We start from the raw sequence: 23032 nt of genomic DNA, 5'->3' as shown, positions 1-23032 counted from the left end.
GCAAGAGCTGCCGCTCCTTGCGCCTGCCGCGCGCGAGAAGCAGCTGCGCGTGCGCGGGTACTGGGGTGACGCTGTGCGAGCGCCGCGGCCCCGGAGGTTCCGCGGCCTGGAGGTTCGGTTGCCGCCGCCTGTCCTGGCGAGGAGCAGCGGCGCCGGTGTCCCGGCGGGTAGGGAGGGACCTGCAGGGATTGCAGCCGGAGTGGCGGGACGTGCGCCTGGGCGCGGCGGCAGCACCCCCGGAGCGTGGGCTGCCTCGGGTCTCTCGGCAAGGCGGAGGCCTGGAAGAAGGCGGGTTGTGCCAGGCGCCTCAGGTGTGCGGCAGAGACCGCACCGGGACGGCGGGGTGGTGTATGCGGTTGATTGCTGCATAGTGGGAGCCTTGGGAACTCAGTAGCCCCACCTGCTGCTGTACTTAAGGATTCTAGCATTGTTTTTTTATTTCTTGCGATTTGGAAAAAGTTATTTCCTATAAGTAGCCCTGAAAGAGATGATACGATTAGGTCCTTGTTATTGAAAGGTGGTGCAGGAAAGTGTCATGCTGAACAAGATGGCAGGGTTTGAAGAGACAGGGATTGTTATTCAAGTGTTGTGATGGAATCCAATTCTGTGTAGAACCTGCACTTGAATCGAGAGCCATGTGGTCCGCTGATGAAATCGCTGGATTATGTTACCTTCATTATAGGACCAGACTTCCTAAGCAGGGGAAACCAGATCCAAACAGGGAATGGACTTCCCTGGCAGCTGTTGTCAAAGTGGAGTCTGGAACCCAAAGCGAGGCTCTTGATAGTCCAGGAAACTTGCAGGGTAAGAATGAGTTTTGGGGATACGGGAGGGAGAGAAGGGAGGGACATAGAAGGTTCTTGATGCTTTCCTTTTATTATCTTTTTTAAAGATGCCTTTACACACCCCTTCCTATTCAGTTTCAGTCTCCACCCGAATTCTTAACTCTTTGTGATTGTAAACTTTGTGATTGTTGTGATTCACAGCTTCTGTCTGGAAAGAGGTGGTTTTAGTGAAATGCTGTTCTTCCCAGACTGTAAACAAGACAGTGAAAGCTTTCATTTGGCTGTTCAATATGTGGTGAAAGTCTACGCAGGACCTGAATTCCTTATATAAACTCTTGAAAAAACGTGTTTAATTTGATACAATCCTAGAGAGGTTTGCTCTCTTGTAACAGGTTGTGTTACTACACTTTGCATTTCTGTTAGTTCATCATTATCCTCTTTTTCCTTAGCGGCACTCAGTGTTGTCAGGCAGATTGTATCCCATATTTATTATTTCTTAAGTGCTTGAGGAGTGCTATGGCAGTGTCTGCTGCGTGCTGTCTAGCATATTAAGCCTGTATTAGCATTCCTCCTATGCTGTTCTAGACTTTTCCTACCACTGGTGCTTCTGCTTGCTGTATTCAGTTCTCAATCTGATACTGTTTCCTCTCTGTAATTGTATGGTCTGCCTCTCAGTACATTTAGTAAATGTTGTTTCATTTTCAGTAACTAAGGAAGTTGTTGCTATGGGAACTGGAACAAAATGTATTGGCCAAAACAAAATGCGAAAAACTGGTAAGTATGGTGTAAAATTCAAGAGCAGACTACCTATGCTACCTTCTTTCTTGCTGGTATCATAGAATCAGTGAAGATGTCCCAAGGCATTCTGCTCAGACTCTTCTGGATTGAAGCCATAAGTGTAAGGCAGACCTTCCTTCACCAACAAGAGAGGAGCTTAGGGAGCCACAGTGGCTGCCAGGAAGGTTTGCTGCACTCACTGCCTCAAAGGTGAATTAAGTTTTTATATCTAGAAATGTGTAGTTTAGGCCCTGAGTCTGCATACTCAAAGACTTCATAACTTAGAGCTAAACAAAACATAAGCAGAGTAACTGTGCTTTGGTTACCTGTTGCAGTCTCATTTTGTTGGGGTCTGATGCAATAGGTACCACAGCTGGTACTGACCAACAGGAAGGTAATAATAGGGTTTTTCTTCCTTACTGCATATTACTGCTAGATAGTTTTCAGTGTTGTACAATAAATGTATGGGATAGATAGATACCCAGCTTCTCACAACTACCATTTCTTACTAGGTACTGTAGGAGACTTTCCTTGCACTGTGTGTCCATTTTTTAATTCATGATGTATATGTCTCCTCTGCTAGGACAGGGAAGAAGCCATAGTAATGATGTATGCTGAAAAGTAGCTAAGGGGGAAGAGTGTTCATGCATACATAAGTACAAGGCTTTCTATTCTCTTTAGACTTCAGAGGAGGACTTGAGTGGGATGAGAGAAAGGGTTTTGCCTGTATCTGGTTTAGGCTGCTTCATGTTCTCTATAATGTCCTTCATTTTGAAATTAATTAGTGGAGCGAAAGAAAAGAAACTAGATTCTGTGTAATAGATTTTTTTTTTTGGATATTTCTTATATGGCCATCTCAGAAGAGTTTTAATACAGACATTTTTCTGACTGATTTAGGAGAATTGATTACACTGTTGTACCATTTACAGTCTAGATATTAAGGGTCTAAGTAGAAAATTGACTAGGAAAAAGTAGCACTAGTTTGTTTTGCCATTTTTGTCTTCAGTGATCTCAAATTTAGAACATATTCTCCTCTTAGGACGACTTTTTTAACTTGATGGTAGGTCATGTTAATGGTTATCTGTTAGACACTTGCAAACTTTTAAAATTGTTAGAGAGGATTTCTATCACTTGGCCTTTTACCCCTGAAAGAAAAGATGATCTATGACTTCTGTTCCTTTACATAACACAACAGGCAGATACTGTAGGAAAACTGGAGATGAAATGTGCAAACTTAGCAAATATCAGAAATATTTTCAGGGAAAATAGTTTAAATTGTAGAACATATTAAAAAAAAAAAAACAAACCAAAAACAAAATCTGCAACCAAAAGCTTAACAAACACTTGAAATTTTCTGGCAGAATGTGTCTTGAGACTATAAAGATTTACCCTTGAAAACAAAAACCAGGAAGATTCTGAAGGATGTAGTGTTTATTCAACTCAAAGGGTTTCCAGTATCAGATGAGTTAAAATTTGATATTCAAGCAAGTCTGACTTGCTGCAGACTGAGTACTTTTGTTCTTCATTTGTTTAGATTGTTGACCTTTTGTAATGATTGGAAGTTTAAATATCTTGCGATACTCTAAAGCCAACAGTAAACCTTCAGATACTAACAAATATGGAGAATTGTCCTGTGTTGAATTCTATTTGTTTGTAATGATTTAGTATTTGCATATGTGGGTTTTGCTTTAGGAGACATTCTGAATGACAGCCATGCTGAAGTTGTGGCCAAGAGGAGCTTCCAGAGGTGAGGCATGAATGAAGTTTTAGTCAATGCTGTAACACTGCTGTTACTCAGTGACATCTGAGGTTGTTGTGATACAAATAATTTTGACCTATTGCTGAAATAGCCAAATTTTGTAGCTTCAGATATGAGAATGTAGTGAAAGACTGCATTACTTCTGTATGGGCAGCACTCTCTTTGCTGTTGTCAGCAGGATTTTAGCCTGATTTTTATACTTCTAGGTAGTGTTAAAACCTTTTCACAAAAGCTTGTTTCTTCCTTGTTCTTGTGGAGCCTTTGTATGAAGAGTTAGGATCTGATTTCATGTGATAGCAATGCAGATCTCATGGCTACTATTCAATGATAGAATTTTTGCTCTTTCCCACATGTCAGTCCTCTTGTTTGCATGGGATTAACTGGGTCAGGGAACCAAGCCAGGAGAACAGTAATTCTGCAGAAATGAGTATGTTTCTTGCCATTTGATGTCGCTAAACTGAGTCCTGTAGAATCAGATGAGTTGATAAAAGCACACACAGTGGGAGGAGTGGACCTTATTTATGCAGTTTGAAATGGTTAGCATTAACTCAGTCCAGCTGTTTGAGGTCTGTTATTAAAGTTCCAATGATGTGTTCATATTTATTATGTTGGATACCATCTTTCTGTAAAAGCATAACTGATTGGCTCCTGATAGACTCCCATCAGGAAAGAACAGGCACTAGAGGGCATGTAACTTTTGTTGTTTTCTCATACATCAAAAATGAAGTCAATGTTTCATGAAAACTTTCTGCCTAACAGGTATCTTCTCCATCAGTTGTGGCTTGCAGCTTCCCATCAGCAATGTATCTTTAGTCTGGGAACTGAAACTGGGAAATGGAAACTTAAACCAAATATCATATTTATTTTTTTCTCCAGTCATACCCCATGTGAGTATGCTGTAGTGAACCAAGTACATTGCTCCCACTTGTAGAATCTTTTCTGCCCTTGCCTCTCTTTAGTCTCTCTTTGGTCTGGATTGAGAGTGAGGTATGATACATGCCTGAAGATGCATTTGACTAGTCCTCCACAGATAGATTTGGCATTTTATCTCACTGGATGTGATTCATGAGAACTGAGTAAGTCTGATGTGCTGCTCATCATACAGTGGAATGTTTCACTTTAAACAATAATAGCTATTATCTTCCTTACCTGAAAATAACATACTTGTCAGAGGTCTGCCATATTGTTTAGTTGCTTTGCTTCAACCATTATCTCCGTGGATTAAAAATTTGATAAAAAATACTGACATTACCACCATTCCTAAAAACAACCAAATGAAAGATACCCCACACCCAACCAACAACCACCCTCAACCCCATGAAGCAAACAAAGGAAAAAGACCCAAATGAACTCCAAAAAGCCCCCAAGCCAACAAGCAAACAAAAATCCCAACAACCAAGCAAAAAAGAAAAACGAGGGAGAAAAGCCAGCACTGACTCACACAAAACCCACCAACAAACCAAAACCACACTCCTGAAAAACAGGAAAAAAAGCCCCATTCATGAAACATCACTGGCTTCCCAACACAAAACTTCTTAGGGAATATAATGTAACTTATGTCATGGAAAACATTCTTTGTTGTTTAAAAAATCCAGCACCACAAAGATGAAGATCTGTTGACAGAATGAAGGAATGTGGCCTCATGGTTTACCAATGTATTGGGCATCTTGATGTTACCATGCTCTCTCACTGGTGTGTTCTTCAACTGCTAGTCTGTTACAGAGCAAAGGACTTTAAAGAACTCTCAAAATATGCCTCATCAGTACTTCATAGAGTGAGTTAGAGAATATGCAATATTATGTTTCTTCATTAGTGCATTTGAGAATAGAAATTAATTAAGTCTTCAAATTTAATAGTGAGAGTAATTTCATTATTTTCTTTTTCTCACATTGTGAGAAATTTCTCACATAAATCAGTAGGCCTGTCAGGCTTGCTTTACTTTGAACTGAGCTTCAGAATTTTAGTTCTGAGCTTGTTTCAGTGATAGAGATTCAAGGTTTCACCCTTACTTGACAGATTATTCTTTCATTATTCTCTTGAGGTTCATATTGTTTGCTTAGATCAGGCTGGTTTTCGTGTGAGTCTTTAGCACTGCTTTTAGTCTGTCAAATGACTTTGTTACCTTTTGCTTTTTAGATCGTAAATTTTGCTGTCTTGATTATTTCTTACATAGAATGCAGAACTTGAAGTGAAGCATATATTGGCTCACATTTCAGTGAGATTTGATTCGGTGTTGCACAAGACAATGTTGTTTCAAAAATGTGTTCTCATAGTTACGTTTTCCTGAGTGCAGATCTGTGAAAGCTACTAGTATGATAGCCACAAGATGTTCTTTTTGCCAATTTTATGTTTTTTTTATGGTATTTTAATGTTTTTTCATTTTTTTCCAGGTGGAGATGCTTCTATTTTTCCAATCAGCGAACCAGAGAACCAGCTTTCTAAGCCAGTGACTGGAGGTCATGCAGCTGGACAATCAGCAGAATGTAGAAGTAACCATAATCACTTGTGTCCAGAAGATAAAAGGAAATCAGAGAAGATGGCAAGTAATCATATAATCAAGAGAATGAAAACTGATGATGGTGCTTGTTTTTCCACAATCACTGAAGACCTGGCTGTTCAGGATGAATCTGTGAAACGAGAAGACAACACAAATCAAAAGAGCTGTGAATGTTCTGCAGAGATGCAAACAGCTAATAAGCATACTGGCTTAGTGAGTCCAAAGGTAGTAGATATTCATAGAACTGGAGCAAAATGTGTGCCTGGAGAGCTGGATGATGCCCGAATACCTGGGCTGGGGTACCACTGTGTGGGATTATTACGAGTGAAGCCAGGTCGAGGAGACAGAACATGCTCTATGTCCTGCAGTGATAAACTGGCTCGCTGGAATGTGTTAGGGTGTCAAGGAGCTCTTCTGATGCATTTTCTGCAGTATCCGGTGTATCTGTCAGCAGTTATAGTGGGGAAGTGTCCATATAGCCAAGAAGCCATGCGGAGAGCAGTTATTGAAAGGTAAGTGCTCTCCTCAGATGATGCATATGCAGACAGTGAGCTTTAGAGGACAACGCATTGTCATGCAAATATTATAATTTTAGTAAGCTTTTGATAATGTGTCTCTTAAGGTCCTGATAGAGAATCTGTTAAAGTGTGAGCTGGATGAGTAGACACGTGGATTGAAAACCATCTGAATGACTGGGGCCTGAAGGTGGTGATCACTGGGCTAAGTGTAGTTAAAGGTGTAAGTAGCCATGTACCCTAGGGATAAATACTAGGTCCAAACTTATTTAATATCTTCATTAATCAGTCATTTGGATGATGGTGCAGACTGTGTGCCTAGACAGTTTGCTGAAGACTCGAGACTGAGAAGTAGCTGATCGGCCAGGACATTGTGCTGCCATCCAGAATGATCTCAGCAGGTGGAGAAAAGTAGGAACTTCATGAAATTCAGCAAGGGAAATGAAAACCTGCATCTGGGAAAGAACAGTCCCATGCACAGTCCTATGACACATGCTGGGGGCTGCCTGTTTAGAACGCAGCTTCACAGAAAAGGCCTAGGGGTTCCTGCTAGACATGAAGTTGAAAATGAGCCGGTAGTGTGCTCTAGCAACAAAGAAGGCTAATGGTGTCCTGGGCCACTTTAGGCAAAGTATCACAGTGGGTCCAGGGAGATGATCCTTTCCTTGTATTGACTCTGGTGAGGCCACATCTGAAGAGCTGTGTCTAGTTCTGGGCCTCTCAGTACAAGAGGGATGTGGACATACTGGAGAGAGGCCAGCACAGGGCCTCGAAGGTGCATAATGGATTTTTAGCATCTCTCATATGAGGAGAGCTGGGACTAAGCCTGGATAAGAGAAGGCTTGTGGGCATCTTATCAATATGTATACATAGCTGAAGGGAGGTGGCAGAAAAAATGGAGCCAGGCTGTTTGCATTGGTGTTGGTGATAAGAAAAGATGCAATGGGCACAAACTGAAGCACAGGAGGTTCCTTTGAACATCAGGAAGTACTTGTTTACTGTGAGGGTGATGGAGCACTGGCAGAGGTTGCTCTGAGAGGTTGTGGAGTCTCCCATCTTTGAGTTACTCAAAAGTAATCTGGATACTGTCCTGAGTGGGTGGCTGTAGGTTGCCTGGCTTGGAGGAGGGGTGGTTGGGCTGGATGACCTACAAGAGGTCTCCTCCCACCTCAGTTGTTCTCTGAGTTACTGAAGTAGTTCAGGACACATAGCATGGGACAGCTTGTACTGGTCAGCTGGAAGGAGGCACTTGTGTTACACTGGAGAGGCAAAACTTACATGCATTTTCTTGGTGGTAAAAAATTGTCTGCTTCTTTAATCTCAGTTACATCCAAGATCTGATCTTTCTTGGTGCTATGAGTAGTAGAGCTTTCATAACACAACATGTCACCTTAGGGAGATCTATGTGAGAGATGAAGTACACTGCTGCAAAATGAGAAAAGTTATCTGTTCTGCACTGACCTTCTTTGTTCTCAGATTCTTCAGCTGATGGAAACTATCCCAGCAACAAGGATCGGAAATGGATATTTTTCTTACTTGGGAGGCTAAATCAGTAAAGTAGAGTAGTAGAGAAGAATAAGTAGATTTGGACAGAGTGAAGGGAAAGGAGGGCAAGAAAAAAACTACAGAGCTGAGACATTCTTTTTAAGTGGAAGTTACTAGACCAGTTCATATGAAAGGTTTGACTTTGTTTAGTTATTCCTTTTCTCTATATTCCTGCATCCTTCTAGGATGATTATAAAAGAGGTCATAAGTCTGTCTGTTAATGGAGAAACTCCAGTGACATACCCCATGGAGCTTTCTGTATAATCCTTTCCTCATTCAGAAACACATAACAAGAATTTCCCAGCCTTGTTAGTCCTAGTGCAGTCAGGCACTTTTTCAGACTATTGGGTCTGACAATATGAATCTCCTGCTCTGTCATTCCTACTCTGTGTAAATATTGTGGTGATTAAACTCATGCTGCTTTTTTCCTCATATGACCCTAATGTCATTCAGTATGCAATGGTAATTTAAGGTAACAAAGATAAGATTATAGATGGAACTGTAAGTATATTTTGTATGGTTTTAGGCTTTGACTATAAACCTTTAGGCTCATAAAACAGTTCCTGATGTAATGCAGTTGACTATGTAAATACTTTATTATTTTTATTTTTCTTTGTGATGGCAGAAGTATATTGCAGTTTTTGTCCTGCATACTGAATTGGTTGTAATAGCTTTAAACTAGACCTTTTTTTAAAAAAAACCAATTCATTATAGTTTTGGTTGTTTTTTGTTTTTTGTTTTTTTTTTTTAGGATGGACAAGGTCCTAATAAACTAGTGTGGCTTTGGGGTTTTATTTAAAAAATATTTTTCTGAAGGGAAAAAATGCCTCTAAACCTCCTTGTCTCACCTGTATAACTCATGTTCAGTTCAGTCCTAATGTTAAAGAAATTAATTTTAGATAATGAAGGGAAATTGTGCAAAATGATATTGTTGGGAAGAATATACTGAAAATCACTTGCATTTTTCCTGTGTTTACTTTAGATGTCAACACATCTCATCTTTACCAGGTGGTTTTCTCACTCAGGAAGTCAAGCTGCTGCAATCAGAACTTCAATTTGAACATAGCCGTCAGGCAGTTCAGGGAGTTCAAACTAACAGCAAAACAAAACTTGTTCCTTGTAGTGCAGGTGAGTTAATTTGGGCTAGTTGCATAACTGTGTGCAAAAGTCCGAATAGAAATGAGATGGGTTTGGCTGTTTGGAACGGAATGTCATTCCTTGCCAGTATGCTAGCAGCAAAGTATGAAAAGCAAGAAATTAATTTCAGGCCATGACTTAAGTGTTAATAATTAATAATATTTATCTCAGCCTCTGGTTTCCAGTAGGAAGTTTTCAGACTGAATGAACACTTGGTTGATGTCATTAAGAATTTTTAATCTAAACATAGACAGAAAATAACCAGGGGAAACAAAAGTTGACTGCAAGAAAATAAAAGACTTCTTGTTTCAGTTAGTTTTGTATTCTCCTTGGTAATGAACAAAAGACTTTCCGTGCTGAGTTATGTTTGTAATTGCTCCAAAAATCTGTGAATGATGAAATAATGCAAAGTAGTATAGTGTAAAAGTTGTATTGATAGATATTTTGAACATGGTGTTTTTTTTGTTTTGATGATGAATGAATGCTTAAATTTCAATGTGACTTAGCAACATGATCTCATTTGGGGAAAAAATAAAAGGAACTGCTACTCTCTGTGTATGGCTAAGTAGCTTCTTTAACTTGGACATGCCTGTCTTCTACTGTTGTATACTTTTCTGTCTGAACCAGAACTAGAAATTTTTCTGTTCCAATAGAGCTAATGATAAAATAGAATGGAGACAAAAGGTTCCTTAATGGAATGCATGTTCATTGAATTGGAGTTATTTACAAGTGCCAGGAAGGAAAATACTTTAATACTTTGTGAGATAGGAAACAAATTAACAAAGTTAGTCATTGAAAAATTGTGCCAGTTGAGTTAGCAAAAAAGGCCTGAAAGCAGCTGTGACTAAATTCATTGTAAGTCTTTCTTGCTGTACACTTGTCAGGTTATTCTGTTATATAAAGATGAAGGATGCCTTAGCACATTTTATGGTTTTTGGGTTTTTTTGGTTTTTTTTTTAAGCCAAGTGGTTTCTTTTCTTGAAGGAATACAAATCAGAGTAAACTAAATTTAGGGCTGTTACACTGAGTATTACAAGATGCTTGATAGGAACATTACAGCTATTATTTTAAGAAAATACATGTTCTGCTTAGTGCTTTGAAGTTTGATATAATTATGAAAGAGTGAAAGAATGGAAAATGTTTTAATTTTTAAGTAACTTTGTATCTGCTTGTCAAAAACTGATATCCTCTAACCAGGTGATTTTGTCATTTCATGTTACACAGGATTTTATTTTAGTAGAGTGATACAGCATTGTACTTGAAACACTGTGTAAGTGGCACTTAGAAGAATACAACAATTGCAGAATACAGCTGAATTGTAATACAGGGGTGAGCAACATAAGCAGTCTGAGCATCTTGACTAACAAGATGGTCTTTAGAGTGAATGCATGTGCAACTGTTTTGTGTAATAGAAACACAGAGAAGAGGGAGAATTTAGAAAACAGAAGCTGTCTCATGGTAGTAGAAGTTGAAGAACCTGCTCTTATGCTAGGGAGGGACAGATTGGACATGGCAGTTTCTGTTGACATGCAGCTGATGCTTTGCTCATGACTTAGAAATTGTAAGGTATTGTATGCAGAGTTTCAGCGTTAAGAAATTCTCAGACTCGGTATAGTGTTTAAGGCTGTTGGCTCTTGCTATCTCTTTCAACAAATCATTTTTATTTGACTACTAGCTAATAATGTTTTTAAGTAAATTTTTGCAAATATTTGGTGTCTGTCGGTTATCAAACATGAAACTACTTAGAGTACACAATAATATAATAGCAGACAATAAAATCAGAAGGAAAACATAGAGTGACTGGTGCAAGTAGTTTAGGGCAGTATTTCACAGCCTGATGTGAAAACAAGCCATCTGATGTACAAAAGAAAGTAGAATCCCTGTAAGAAAGAGGGAATTACAAAGCTGAAGGCCATATATTTAGAGGCATGGATTGTTAAATGATCTAGTTGAGATGAAAGCTCTGTCTGGGGGGGTGTGTGTATGCGTGTTTTCGTTTTTTTAAATAAAACATTCTTTTAGGTACTGGTATTCTGGCCCTAGAAAACTGTGGTCCTCTTTCTGGTTTGAATTGTTTTGGGAAGCAATACATGAACAAATGGAATGAAAGGAGCTGTTAGGTTCTGCTTTTGTGATAAGAGCATTTCTCTTGCTCATAATAATTTCTTCTACAGCTATCAGTTGGAGTGCAGTCCCTGAGCAACCTCTGGATGTCACCTCAGATGGCTTCCGCCAGGGAACAACAAAGAAGGGGATTGGGAGCCATCAGAGTAGGTGTGAGAATGTTGTAATATTTATGTTTTATTTGTTAGCTTATGTGCCTTAGTCAGCTCACGTGACGTTGTCAGAGCAAGAGGAAATCTAGAGAATGGTGAAGAAGGGGAAAGGTAGAGAGCAGGGGAAGAGTCACTGTATAAGGGAGAGAGGGAAGTTGGAATAATGAAAATTAAATGAGAATTAACAAGTTTATCCTATTTCTTTGTCACTGTTGAAAACATTGTAGATAATGGTGGTGAGGGACTGTGATCAGTTTTTATTAAAAGGATGTTTACTGTTGAAGGAAACAGAGTTTTTGCTTTGTATTTTTTTTGGTTGATGACTGTGAAGGAAATGTGTGCATTGTATGTTCTCTTTCTAGAGATTTCTTTTTCTTTAATAGTTAAGTCAGCTGTCCTGCATTAAAAGTGTAGCTTTGAAACATGACTTTCTGCCTTAAAGTTTGAAAATGTGTTGACATTATGGCAGCACACTTAACATGAACATGTCACCTTTCCAACTGTCATCTTGGCACTGTGCTCTTTAAGAAATCCTCTATCAACAATCACAGTTTAAAGAAATAGTTACGTATTTTTCTTGAGGTTGAGAGGAATTACTCATAAGCATCTGCAGACAAATTTTCTCCATCTCTAGGTTACCTTCATGTTAGGTGAGGTCGCCAAAATTGTCATTGTTCTGTGGAAATACAGCTTGAAGATTGCGGTTTGTGTTTTAGCTATTACCTGATTATACTACCAGTTTATCAATAGTCATATTGTTCATGTTTCCCATACTTTTTGGGAGGATGATGACAATCCTAACAAGAGGTGAATAGCATAAGTGCAGCTTAGATAATTCTTGTGGAGAATTTATTCATATGCCTGCAAGTTGCGCATTCGGAGCTTCTTGAAGTTAGGCCTGATTTGACTGAAGTTTATCCTGTATATCCTAGTACTTGGAAATTTTCAGTGGAAATAAGAGGATCAGGAACTCTGTGGTTTGTGACCAGTATTGGTGTCAGGGGTATTGCTAACATATGTGACCTAGGTGACTTAGTGCATCTTTTAACACAAGTTCCCTGTGCATTGTAGAATATTTATTTTCAATATGCAGTATATAAGTATTCCAGAAGACATGTGAAAGATCAAACAAACCAGCTAACCCCTTTTTCTCAGTAGGCTTAAATTTGTCACACAGCATTTGTGCATTTGCTCTAAAACTTGAGAGTCATCTGCTAGCTGACAGCATTAAAGTGTAAGAACTCAATTATTGTTGAAAGATCCTCTTCTCAACATGAGCTTGAAATTCACTAAAAAAAAAATCTCAAAATTTACTAGAGCATACAAGACTGTGTGATTACAAACATCTTGTTTCCTTAAGAAATCAGGATTAAAAACAATGTCAATGAACAAATAAACTATTTATGCTTTTGAAGTAATCAGTCACAAAAAGAACTTTGTAATGAAAATACAGAATTTACAGCCTTACTGGAACTGGTGGTGCTTAATAATAAACAAGACTTGTATTTCTGCATTCTTTTTCTTCTCAAGGAATCTCAGGGTGATTGCTGGGACATGTTGTTTGAGGGTTTTATCCCCTTTCACTATGCTAGGTAACATTAAATACCAAGGATGGTAAAGCTGACTGAGTAAAAGGAATTTGTAGGTAAATGTCTTGTATGTGCTTTTGTTAATGCTTAATTAATTAAACCACCAAAATTACAAGATGAAACTTTGACAGATTATCTTGAATATTTAATTTGCATGCTGTCATCATCAGTGGGGTTCATCAGGGCTCTGTTTTAGGGCCAGTGCTTTTCAGCATCCTAATAAATTACTTGGATGCAGGACTCAAAGGTGCACTAAGTAAGTTTGCCAGTGACACTAAACTGGGAGAAGCTGCTGACTCCCTTGAAAGAAGACAGGCACCGCAGAAAGACCTCGACAATAACAGGATTGGGCAATCACCAACCATATGGTGTTTAACAAAGACAAATGTCAGTTTCTGCACATGGCACAGGGTGACTCTGCATGTATGGACAGGATGGGGAGTGAGAGCCTGGAAAGCAGGGCCATGGAAAGGGCCCTATGGGTCCTGGTTAGTGGCAAGTTGTATATGAGTCCGCAGTACCCTGGCAGCGAAGGAGGGCTGCTGACATCCTGTGGGGGAACAGACCCAGCATTGCTGGCTAGGGGAAGGAGGGAATTGTCCTACTCTGCTCTGGTGTGGCCTCATCTCCTGGAGGCAGTTTTGGGTATGGGAATATAAGAAGATGAAGCTCTAAGTTTCCAAAGGGGGGTCATCAGGATGATGGAGGGTCTGGAGGGGAAGCCCTACAAGGAGCAACTGAGGTCGCTTGGTTTGTTTAGCCTGGAGAGGGAGAGACTGAAGGGAGACCTCACAGCAGGCGACAACTTCTTTGTGAGGTGACACTGAGTTGCAGGCACTGGTCTCTGCTCCCTCGTGACCACTGACAGGGCCTGAGAAATGGCTGGAGCTGTGTCAGGGGCAGTTTAGGCAGAATATTAGGGAAGGTTCTTCACCCAGAGGGTGGTAGGGTGCTGGAACAGGCTCCCCAGGGCAGTGGTCACAGTGGCCCAAGTTCAAGGAGCATTGGACAATGCTCTCAGGCACATACTGGGATTATTGGGGTTTTCCTGAGCCAGGAGTTGGACTCCATGATCCTTGTGGAGATTCTATGATACCGTGCCATTTTTTATATTCTTAAAATACGTGCTAGCAACAGGAGGTTTTCTTTTTAATTGATTTTGTTTTCAGTGCTTTTGGAGAATCAGCTTGCACTTGTTGGAAAACTTAATCAATCATTGTTAAGACAGTATGCAAAGATGATTAAACAGAGGCAACAGCTGAGCCATTCAAAACCAAACTACACCTTATAAAACAGTGATTCTGGTTGCCATCTCTTTGGAGTGATAGAAGGGCTCAAAGCTGACGTATATAGGAAAGCTGGATGTCTGTAGTACCTTCTAAAGATCTTTCAAACTTTGACTTAGACTCACTTTATTTTTTGATGAGTCTCTTTGTATTTAACTGTCCTGCAGCTGTTGCTGAATGTGTCCTTGTCATCATTGTGAAAACGTCAGCATTGTTCCAGATATTTATGTTCCTTCTTTTATTTGTTTTGAATAATACAAAATTTAACAGTTTGAAAAAGCCTTTGGAGTTCTGTGCTTGTTTGATCCGTTCTGGGACTAGTCCTTCTGGCTAAACCTTACTGCAGTTGTGAACTGTTGATGGTGCAGTTTCATGCAGATAACAGTGTGATACTAAAATGTCATTCTGCAAACTGGTGAGTGCTGGCTGAGAGAATGGGGATAATGCAGCTCTTTGTCAATAGAACATTTAAAACTAAGGGAAAAAGCAGGTGGGCAGCTTGGATGGGGTAGGAATACTTAAATGATAGACAAGTTTTTACATTCTTTGTGAAGTGAACAATAATGCTTTTTATCAAAAATGTTTAGCTGGGATGTACTGCTGTGAGCTGTAAGGTGGAGTGAATTTTTTTTTTTTTTTGCATCAGAATTTCTAATTTTTAATTTTTTTTAATATCAGATCCAAAATCTGTAAAGTGGAGCTCTTCCATAAATTCCAAAAGCTGGTGACAAGTATTTCACAAGAGGATCTACCAGACACTCTACGGTAAAGACATTATCATTGCCTTTAGAAAAGTGAATTTACCTTAAGGGAACTTAAGAATGCTGTGATGATACAGTATATGCTCATGAATCTTATTTTAGATAAGTCCATTGTTAAAGTTTGATACTTAAAAAATGTGGAATGAGACACAAGATGAGGAAGTAGTATCTTCTTTGAAAACATGAGCTCTTAGATCCGCTGCCTGCAGCTCTGTACCCTTGGTGGTATTCAAACCCAGTATCCTAAAATTACCATGGAGTTACTGATACCTAGTTGGTGTTCAGTAATTCTATCAAATTCCACTTCTCTGATTCACAAGAAAGAAGAGTTTGAATACAATTTTTTTTTTTTTTTTTAAGTCTAGGTTAAAATCAGTTTTCATCTTAGCATATGGTGGAGTAAGAGCTAGTAAGGTGAGATAGTGTTCTTTTTGTATTTTTCTCTCATATGGTTGGTAAGGATACATCGGGCTCTTTCTGCAATGCGTAAGTTGCATAAACAGAGACCTTCTAGGAAGAAAATAAAGCAGCTTTTGTGTGAGGAAGCCGTAATTGGAATTTTCCTTTACATTATTTAAAACAAATTTGGTGTATCAGACTGGAGTTAATTACTTGCAGTTATCATCCAGTATGGCATAGCATTAGGTGCATTATGTATTTGGTGGTATACTATAAAGTAAAGCATAGTTTCACATGTACAGAAACTTAGAGTTCTTTGGCTTGGAGACTCTGGGAGATGTAGAAGGTTCCAAATCCATTGCCATGGAAGGCTTATTTTATTTTAGACTTACTTCCAGATATAATTTCACCAGCTTTAGGATGCAGTTATCCCAACTCTTGAGCCAGTTTAACTGTCTGTTGCTGCTGATGGTGATGGTCCCACAGCAGTTCACTGCTGCTACTGGCTGTTGATTTCTGTATTCTCCCTTGTATCATTAGCACATCTCCAATCTTGTGATGAGCCAGTTCAACTAGGTGATGTATCTGAAAACAGTTCCCTTGTCTTCTGTGTTTTCTCTTGGGCTAATGAACTTAATTGGCCAATGGAAATCTGAAACAGATAAAACCCATGCCAAGGAAGTAGGAGGCATATGTGACTGGAAGCAGGGGAGATGGGCCAATTCAGCCTTTCATGGTACTAAGACAGTAGATACAACAAACTTAGCCAAAGTAAGTGCACCCTGGCTCTTTAATTAATGGATCTTGTTTGCTTTTGGGCCTTGTTGAATTAAAGATTGCAGTTACCTTCTGTGTCTATAGAAGTGTCTTATAACTGTTTCAAAGTTTTGATGTCAACATGGACCATGCTATTGCTGAGATGTTTTCAACTGATTTTATAAGTAGAGATACTTTGTCCTTAAATCAGTTTGAATTACATAATTTTCAGCCTCCTTTGGGGGCTTTTTGGGTGGGAGTTTGTCCTCACGTGTTTAACCATCATGATTTCCTCAAAACAGATTGTGAACTTGTGCATTGTTGGGTAGGTGACTCATGCTGATCACATGAAGTGTGCTTACATAAAGTCACTTCACCTCAGGGCTTTCTAGACCATTGGCTTTTTCATTTCCTTTGACTTTTTGGTCCTCTGCTGTTTTTCTGTCTGGGCTTCTCCTGGCAAAGTCCTGCTGATTCACAGATGTGACATTGTTTTTACGGTGCACAAACTCTATTTATACAGAGAAGGTGCTAGCTCAATAATCAGCTTGTGCAGCTGACTGCCTTTGAAGTCTTTTGCTTTTCCTCCTTTTCACTTAAAAAGCAAAATTTAAAAGTGTCTTCATGTTGCTGTTTCCTTCATCCTCCCTTTTCCTTTCTACACAGTATTCTGATGTTTTGATTTTTCTTTTCCCCTTGGAACTGTAGTTTGAGCGAACTTCAGAGCAGAAATCCTACACTCTCAAATTGTTTATTTAAATTTTTGTGGATTTAACTATTACCCAGTTTTGTATTTTCTTCGCATTTAAATGTATCTTTTCATCTCTTCCCACAAATGGTTGGCTCTAAAGCTGTGCTCTCACCCAGTTACCTTTTTCCACTTTGACCCTAAGTGCCTACCCTGACTCTTCTAATCCACTTCTGTGTCTGTTGCCTCCCATATTTTCTGCTCCATCAAGGAAAGCTCATTCTGTAGTACTTTCAAATTTGCTGAACAGCTTGTTTTGTAGTTGTAGGGTCTATTAGGACAAGGGTTACTCTTCACGTAAGGTTACTCCTTTCACTTACTGTTGTCCACTGTCAGATTTACAAATCAGGAAATTTAAAGCTTTACATGGAACTGATTCTGATGTTCTTTTGTTGGTTTTGGGGTATTTTTGTGTTTTTTTTCTTTTGGTTTGGGGTTTTTTTAATTGTTTTTTTTTTAATTTGTGGGGTTTTTTGTTTGTTTGTTGGCTTTTTTTTTGGGGGGGGGTGTCTGTGTGTGTATCTAAATCTGCTTCTCCTGCCTTTTGTGACTTCCTTATTCATTCTTCACAGAGAGGATCTGTGTGGGTGCTGTTAAATTGGAACAGGTAGACAGCCTACTGGGGCCAGAACTTTGCTGGCTTTTCTGAAAGGCAAATTTAGGTATTTATAGTAGTATATCTTATCTAAGATGTTAAACATGACATTCATCGATTTAGGTTTTTTTCAGGATTTAGTTTATTTGCTTTCAGATAAGACTGAGAAGGAGGTGGTGTTTGGCTGGCATGAGCTACTTCACCAGGAACCAGATAGTACTGTATTATGGTGTCCCACCTTCTTTCTTCCTTTGCAGTAATTCTTATGATCTGTCTTCTATGCCTTACTTAAACTCTCACTCATCTCTCTAGGTAGACTAACTATGTTCATTTATTACCTGTTACTGCCACCTATCATAACTAATTTTCTTCTGTTGATTCCCGCTCACATGTTATCATTTTGAAATTACTGGTGCATAAATCCATCCTTTTTCTTTCTTTTCATTTTTTTTTTTTTCTTTTTCCATGCTGACTGCCAACGGAATGGTGACACACCATTGGACAGTGTTGTGCTATTGCTAATCTGAATTGTTACGTAAAATCCTTTGCAGTATTGTTTGCAGTTCACTTGATGGCAATGTGGAAAATGAGATTTTTTTTGCATTACTGGGGTGTTTTTCCCTGCTGTTAGGAAAAACATGTGCTTTAGTCACCACCTGTGGAAGTGAAAACCTTCTCTTGTCATACAGTGGTATCCACTGTAGAGTCTCCAGGCACTGCTGTTTGTAAAAGGTGTGGCTGGCTGTATGGCCTTTTGTCTGAATCTAGGGGAGACTTTGTAAAATAAACCTGCCCTGACTTTCTTGCTGGGATTATTAAATGAATTACTAATCCTCTTTTCTCTTAAATTGTAGTCAGGAGCCATCACAATTTAGATTGTACTATTATTTTTCCTTCCTGCTTGGTTCACAGTATGGAGGATTGCAGTTCCAGATCCACTACTGATTATGGGGTTCTGTGACCATTCCACTGGCCAGGTGGGGGAGAGTTCTAGTGGGACCCTTACATGGGACTTTTGAGAGCAGCTCAGAGGTTAGTTTCACAGAGTATGATTAATGTGAAAGACGTGGAGAAAGCAAAATGGATTGGCTGTGATAAGAGTGCAGGGCAGATTTTTAGGAGAGAATATATCTCCCATATTCAGCAATGGCATAGACAGGTTCTCCACTCTTGTACCTTTCTGAACACAAGGTTTCAAGGATAGATATTATGGCTTGCTTTGCATGTCACAGTGTTTTAGAAATAAATCTAGAGCAGCATGCTGAGTGCCTCAAACTCAGCTTCTGATGGTCTGCTGTTATGGTGGAGCTGTGGGGGTTTTTTGCGGGTGATCATAATTGCCTTTGAGCGTGAAAGCCTGTTTCAGAAGTCATTGCAGTGGCTCTCAGACCTCACAGATTAGGGTTCCTGTAGTAGTTTGGCTCTTTTACTTTCTTGGTGAAGGTCATGTTGCCAATGATCTTCCCTTCATACTGACTTTAATGTATAAACATTGCATATCACATGTGGCTGACAGATGTTTTGGCAAAGGAAGATGAAAGAGGTTGGGAAAGGAATGCAAGGAAAGGAAAAAATTCTTGATGAAATTGTCTTACAGGCACTTGTGTTCAGATACTCTAGACCTGAATTGCCCTATTTTGAAAATCATTGGGATAATGTACTCAGCAGAGTGTCCAGTTGTTCTGCTGAGTTTGTGGGACATAGTTGCTACTTGAGGAAGGGGAATAACACCAAAACTGATGAGTCTCTTTTGCTTTAGGGAAATAAAAGAGATTATTTTCTCCTTTGTCTCGTTCTTCCCTGTGTTTTTTTTTTTTTTTTTTGTTTGGTTTGGTTTTTTTTTTGTTTTGTTTGTTTGTTTGTTTGTTTGTTTGTTTGTTTTTATTGGAAAAGAAAAACTGTCCAGTTCATTCTGTCCTTTTCCTTTCTAGCCAGTTTTCTAGCACACTAAGGCTACTTTGACCCAATTCAAAGCACCTTAGCCACCTTTTTAGCTTCTCTTCAGCGGTTTTTGCTGTCATGGAAGTTTTCTGTAACCTGTGGTCACACAGTCAAACACAGACATTTCTAGTGCTAGAAGAGTTGTTTTGCTTCCTTTTGTAAGATTGATGACAGTGTCTAACTTTAGAGCCTGGGCATCTCCAAGTCTTCCCTAGATGAGAATTTCACTAAATAGTATGGAGGAGTTCATAGGAGGAGTCTGTAGTTCATGTCAGGTCCTTAGATATTTGATTTCTTTTTTAATTTTGTCTCTTCACATTCAGTAGGATCATAGAATTGTTTTAATTTTTGTGCACTTTCTGTCAGGATGAAGACTCTAAAAACCTACTGGGACTACAAGGAAGCTGCATTAAATTATCAGGAAGCCTGGAAAGTGCTGCGTAGCAAAGCTCTGCTGGGTTGGGTCAAGAATGCCAAGGAGTACCTGCACTTCACATGACATTCCATGGGATTATGTGAATCCAGGAATAAGCTCTGGTCCACAGCAGATACCTCTGCAGTTCAAGGGCCAGAAAAAGATGCCCTCCTGTTTATGTGCTGTAAAGAGACAGGACTGAAAAGGAAAGTAATTTACAGAATACTTCTATTTCTACTGAGTTGAAGCCCCCTTTTTATTGAAATATAGATAAGGATAATTTCTGACTTAAAATTCTGAGCTGCATGAAGCAATACATCTACAAAAGAAAGGAAGCAGTGATGTGCTATCCTAGTAACTGAGGATAATTTCAACTGAAATTGAAGCAGTACTATGGAAAATTTTAGTGCTGCTCTTTTCTTCCACTTCTCATAATTTTGTGATTGTTGTTGTGTTGCTGGGACAACCCTCATGTATAGTAAGCAATACTTTCATAACTCTGAGTTCTTCTTGTCTGGTGCCTGGAAGAATTCTCTGTGTCTTCCAACCCCTTTGCTTCTAACTGGAAAAAAACAGTTCTGTAAAGTGTCATCTTTTCCTGGGAATACTTCATATATGCTGCTATTTACTAAACATAGCCACAAATACCACCACAGCAGAAGCAAAAGCACTGGGGGGAGTATATGTCAAATAATACCACTTATGATATCTTGTGCATCTCAATTTCAGGACTTTGCCAGATAACCTTTCAACTGCTTTGCTTCTGTAGGCAGGAAAGAAAACTCCTGAATTACTTGGTTCAAGTTGGCCGATCTTGTGTAATTACAGGTAAACATTTACCTATTTTTTCAGTGTTTCGAGCACTGTGTCCATCTTCACGCCCCTCTGTGGGACATGAGCAATTAAAAGCAGAAATGCCTCAGCCTCAGTTTATGTCACTGTTCCTTGTGTTCATTAATAGCCTGGCAAAAGTGGAGATGCTTTGGGGAGTATTGAAAGTAGTCTCTGGCATGTCTCTTCTAGTCTCTTGTCATTATGCTTTATTGACAGCTAACATCTGCATGGCAAGACAGTCAACATTTTGAGCAGTTGTGGGGGAAGCAGTGTGTAACCCTCCTTAAGCCTTCTGTCCCAGTTACTGCATTTTGTGAGCAATTTCAGGACTATGAGCACGTTCCCCTTTTGTTTTTTTCTGTTGTAAACCACAATTCATAAAATATTTGGACAAAGCAATGGATGGAAGGATGGAAGGCAGGATGGAAGAAGTGGATAATTTAGAACTTGAAAATTCTTTAGTGATTTGAATTTTTTTTTGTTCTTTGGTATGCTATAATTTTGGATCTGAAAAATGGGCACCACAGTTCTCCAAACAGCCTTTGCTGTCAACTGACTGAGCTACATATGGGACCAAACAGTACACATAACATTACAGTCTGAGAATTGATAGCAGAAAATCCTTTTTACTTTGCATTTAGGTTGACTTGTCAAGTAAGAATAGTTCTCCTGTTGAAAAAAAAAAAAAAACTTGAATTGTGTGCATGTATGCCCATTCGCTCAAATCCAGCACTAACATGCAGAAAGACCAGTTGTACTGGTGAGGGGGAAGTAAGTTTGTGTTTGTAGAGGGCAAGGGATTATGGAGATTAGGGACTTGCAGTAGTCATCAGAGGAAAAAAAAATTGGCCAGACGCCATTGTACATGGGCCACAGGGTAAACTGCTGAAGATAAAAGGTAGTTGTTCCTGTAATTGAGCAAGTAGCATTCCAAAGGCAGAGTTCTATAGTGTACCTAAAGAGCTCTCAGTAGATTTCCAGGTTCCTGAAATTTACCTTTGTTCTTCACTGAAATCTTGCAGAACCTATTAACTTACCATACATAATTTCTCATAGTTAATCAACAATGTCTGCAGTGAACCTGCTGACCAGACTGGAATGTTCCCATTTCCTATCCAGCTGCAGTATTAAAATGGATTACATAAGACTAATTCTGTAGTCTTGCATCAGTTTTCAGATAAGCAGTTATATGGTTTAAACTCTTTTAACTCTTTTCTAAAGTTTGAGCCTGGCTGCCAGCATTGTTTCTTCTAAGATTTTTTTGGTGCATTTCTAAAATATTTGTGAACATTAGACTGCTGCTTTTCTGTTACTTGTCAGGTTTAAAAGTAGTTTTTGAGGTGCTGAACACTGATGCTAACCTCACTTTTTGGATGGAGTTGAGGACATATTTAAGCCTCAAGCAAGTCAGTGAATATGTGAAGAGAGGGAAGGAGCTGAAACAGACCAGCATTTAAAAGGCTGAGGTGCTAAGGCTGTGGGATCTCATCCTCAACTGATGGCATTTCTGTGATGGAAAATCAGTGTCTAAGGGCTGCACCTGTTTCATTCCAAAATGTCAGGAAATGCTGTTGGCAGTACCATGAAACTGCTCTAAAAATCAGATGGGAAAAATGCAGCTAGGAAAGAACAGTCTGCTTTTGTAAAAGGTAGGAAACTAAACTTGGATCATTGTCAGCAGGTTTTTGGAAGAATTGCTCCTGGAAAGTAACAGCTGACATGTTCCAAGTCTGTATTAATTCCTTTGCCCTGAGATAGCTGACACCCCGAAAAACAAAGATAGGCCAGGCATGGTGAGGACAGTACAATGCAGAGACTGCCACAGGAGAGCAGAGTTAGCAGGGAGGGAAGTAGAAGGAATGAAGTGCCCACAATGCATGTTTAATGAGGACAAGCAAGTAATTGGCAGTGGGAGCAGCAGAGCATAGGAGAACAAGGTTTCCACCATATGTGTAAAATGACCACATCTCTATTACCCAAATAGGTCCTTGCCTGTCTCAAACTTGTTTTATAGCTCTGAAGCTATTGGTTTTGAAACTTACAAAGAACTTGTTTCTTCCTGGTATCATCAGCCACACACTGAAGTCTGCGAAGCTGTACTTGTATTATGTAATGAACTTGTCTAATAAGTAACAGAAGCAGCTATGTAGCATCTAGTAAATGTGATGAGTAACTTTCTGGTGAAAATGGAGGTAAAGAAATGACAGCACTGCCTGTTTGTGACAGGATTTTTTATTGTACTTGTTTGTTAATTGAGAAAGAGAAATGTACTAGCTCAATTCAACACGATCAGCATCTTGCTCCTGGCTTTGGATAAACTATCAGATCCAGTGTTTCCAATACTAACTTACTATTTTTATTTTTCTTTAACTGACATCTCAAAACAGAATAAATGTGTGTTCTCCTCCTGTTTTAGT

General features: G+C 39.3%; 1 protein-coding gene across 4 annotated transcripts; it reads left to right on the top strand.

Annotated features, from left to right (window-relative positions):
- The first annotated feature begins 75 nt into the window (after positions 1 to 75).
- Positions 76 to 23026, top strand: ADAT1 (adenosine deaminase tRNA specific 1). Of its 4 annotated transcripts, none has more exons than XM_062499677.1 (10): positions 76 to 167; positions 613 to 804; positions 1491 to 1559; positions 3255 to 3309; positions 4081 to 4208; positions 5712 to 6330; positions 8861 to 9006; positions 11190 to 11289; positions 14845 to 14931; positions 19733 to 23026. In XM_062499677.1, the coding sequence occupies exons 2-10, from the start codon at positions 636 to 638 to the stop codon at positions 19863 to 19865; spliced, it is 1506 nt and encodes a 501-aa protein (XP_062355661.1). In that variant the 5' UTR covers positions 76 to 167; positions 613 to 635; the 3' UTR covers positions 19866 to 23026. The 4 variants fall into 4 exon arrangements, with proteins under 4 accessions (XP_062355661.1, XP_062355663.1, XP_062355662.1 ...); XM_062499678.1 differs by lacking the exon at positions 76 to 167 and adding an exon at positions 259 to 311; XM_062499680.1 differs by lacking the exon at positions 76 to 167 and adding an exon at positions 288 to 311 and having other exon boundaries at positions 683 to 804.
- Positions 23027 to 23032: the final 6 nt, after the last annotated feature.

Source organism: Cinclus cinclus, chromosome 11 (genome assembly GCF_963662255.1).
Source record: "Cinclus cinclus chromosome 11, bCinCin1.1, whole genome shotgun sequence".
NCBI classification, from domain to species: Eukaryota; Metazoa; Chordata; class Aves; order Passeriformes; family Cinclidae; genus Cinclus; species Cinclus cinclus.
The sequence above is the reverse complement of the archived record's forward strand: the minus strand, read 5'-3'. Positions and strand labels throughout refer to the sequence as shown.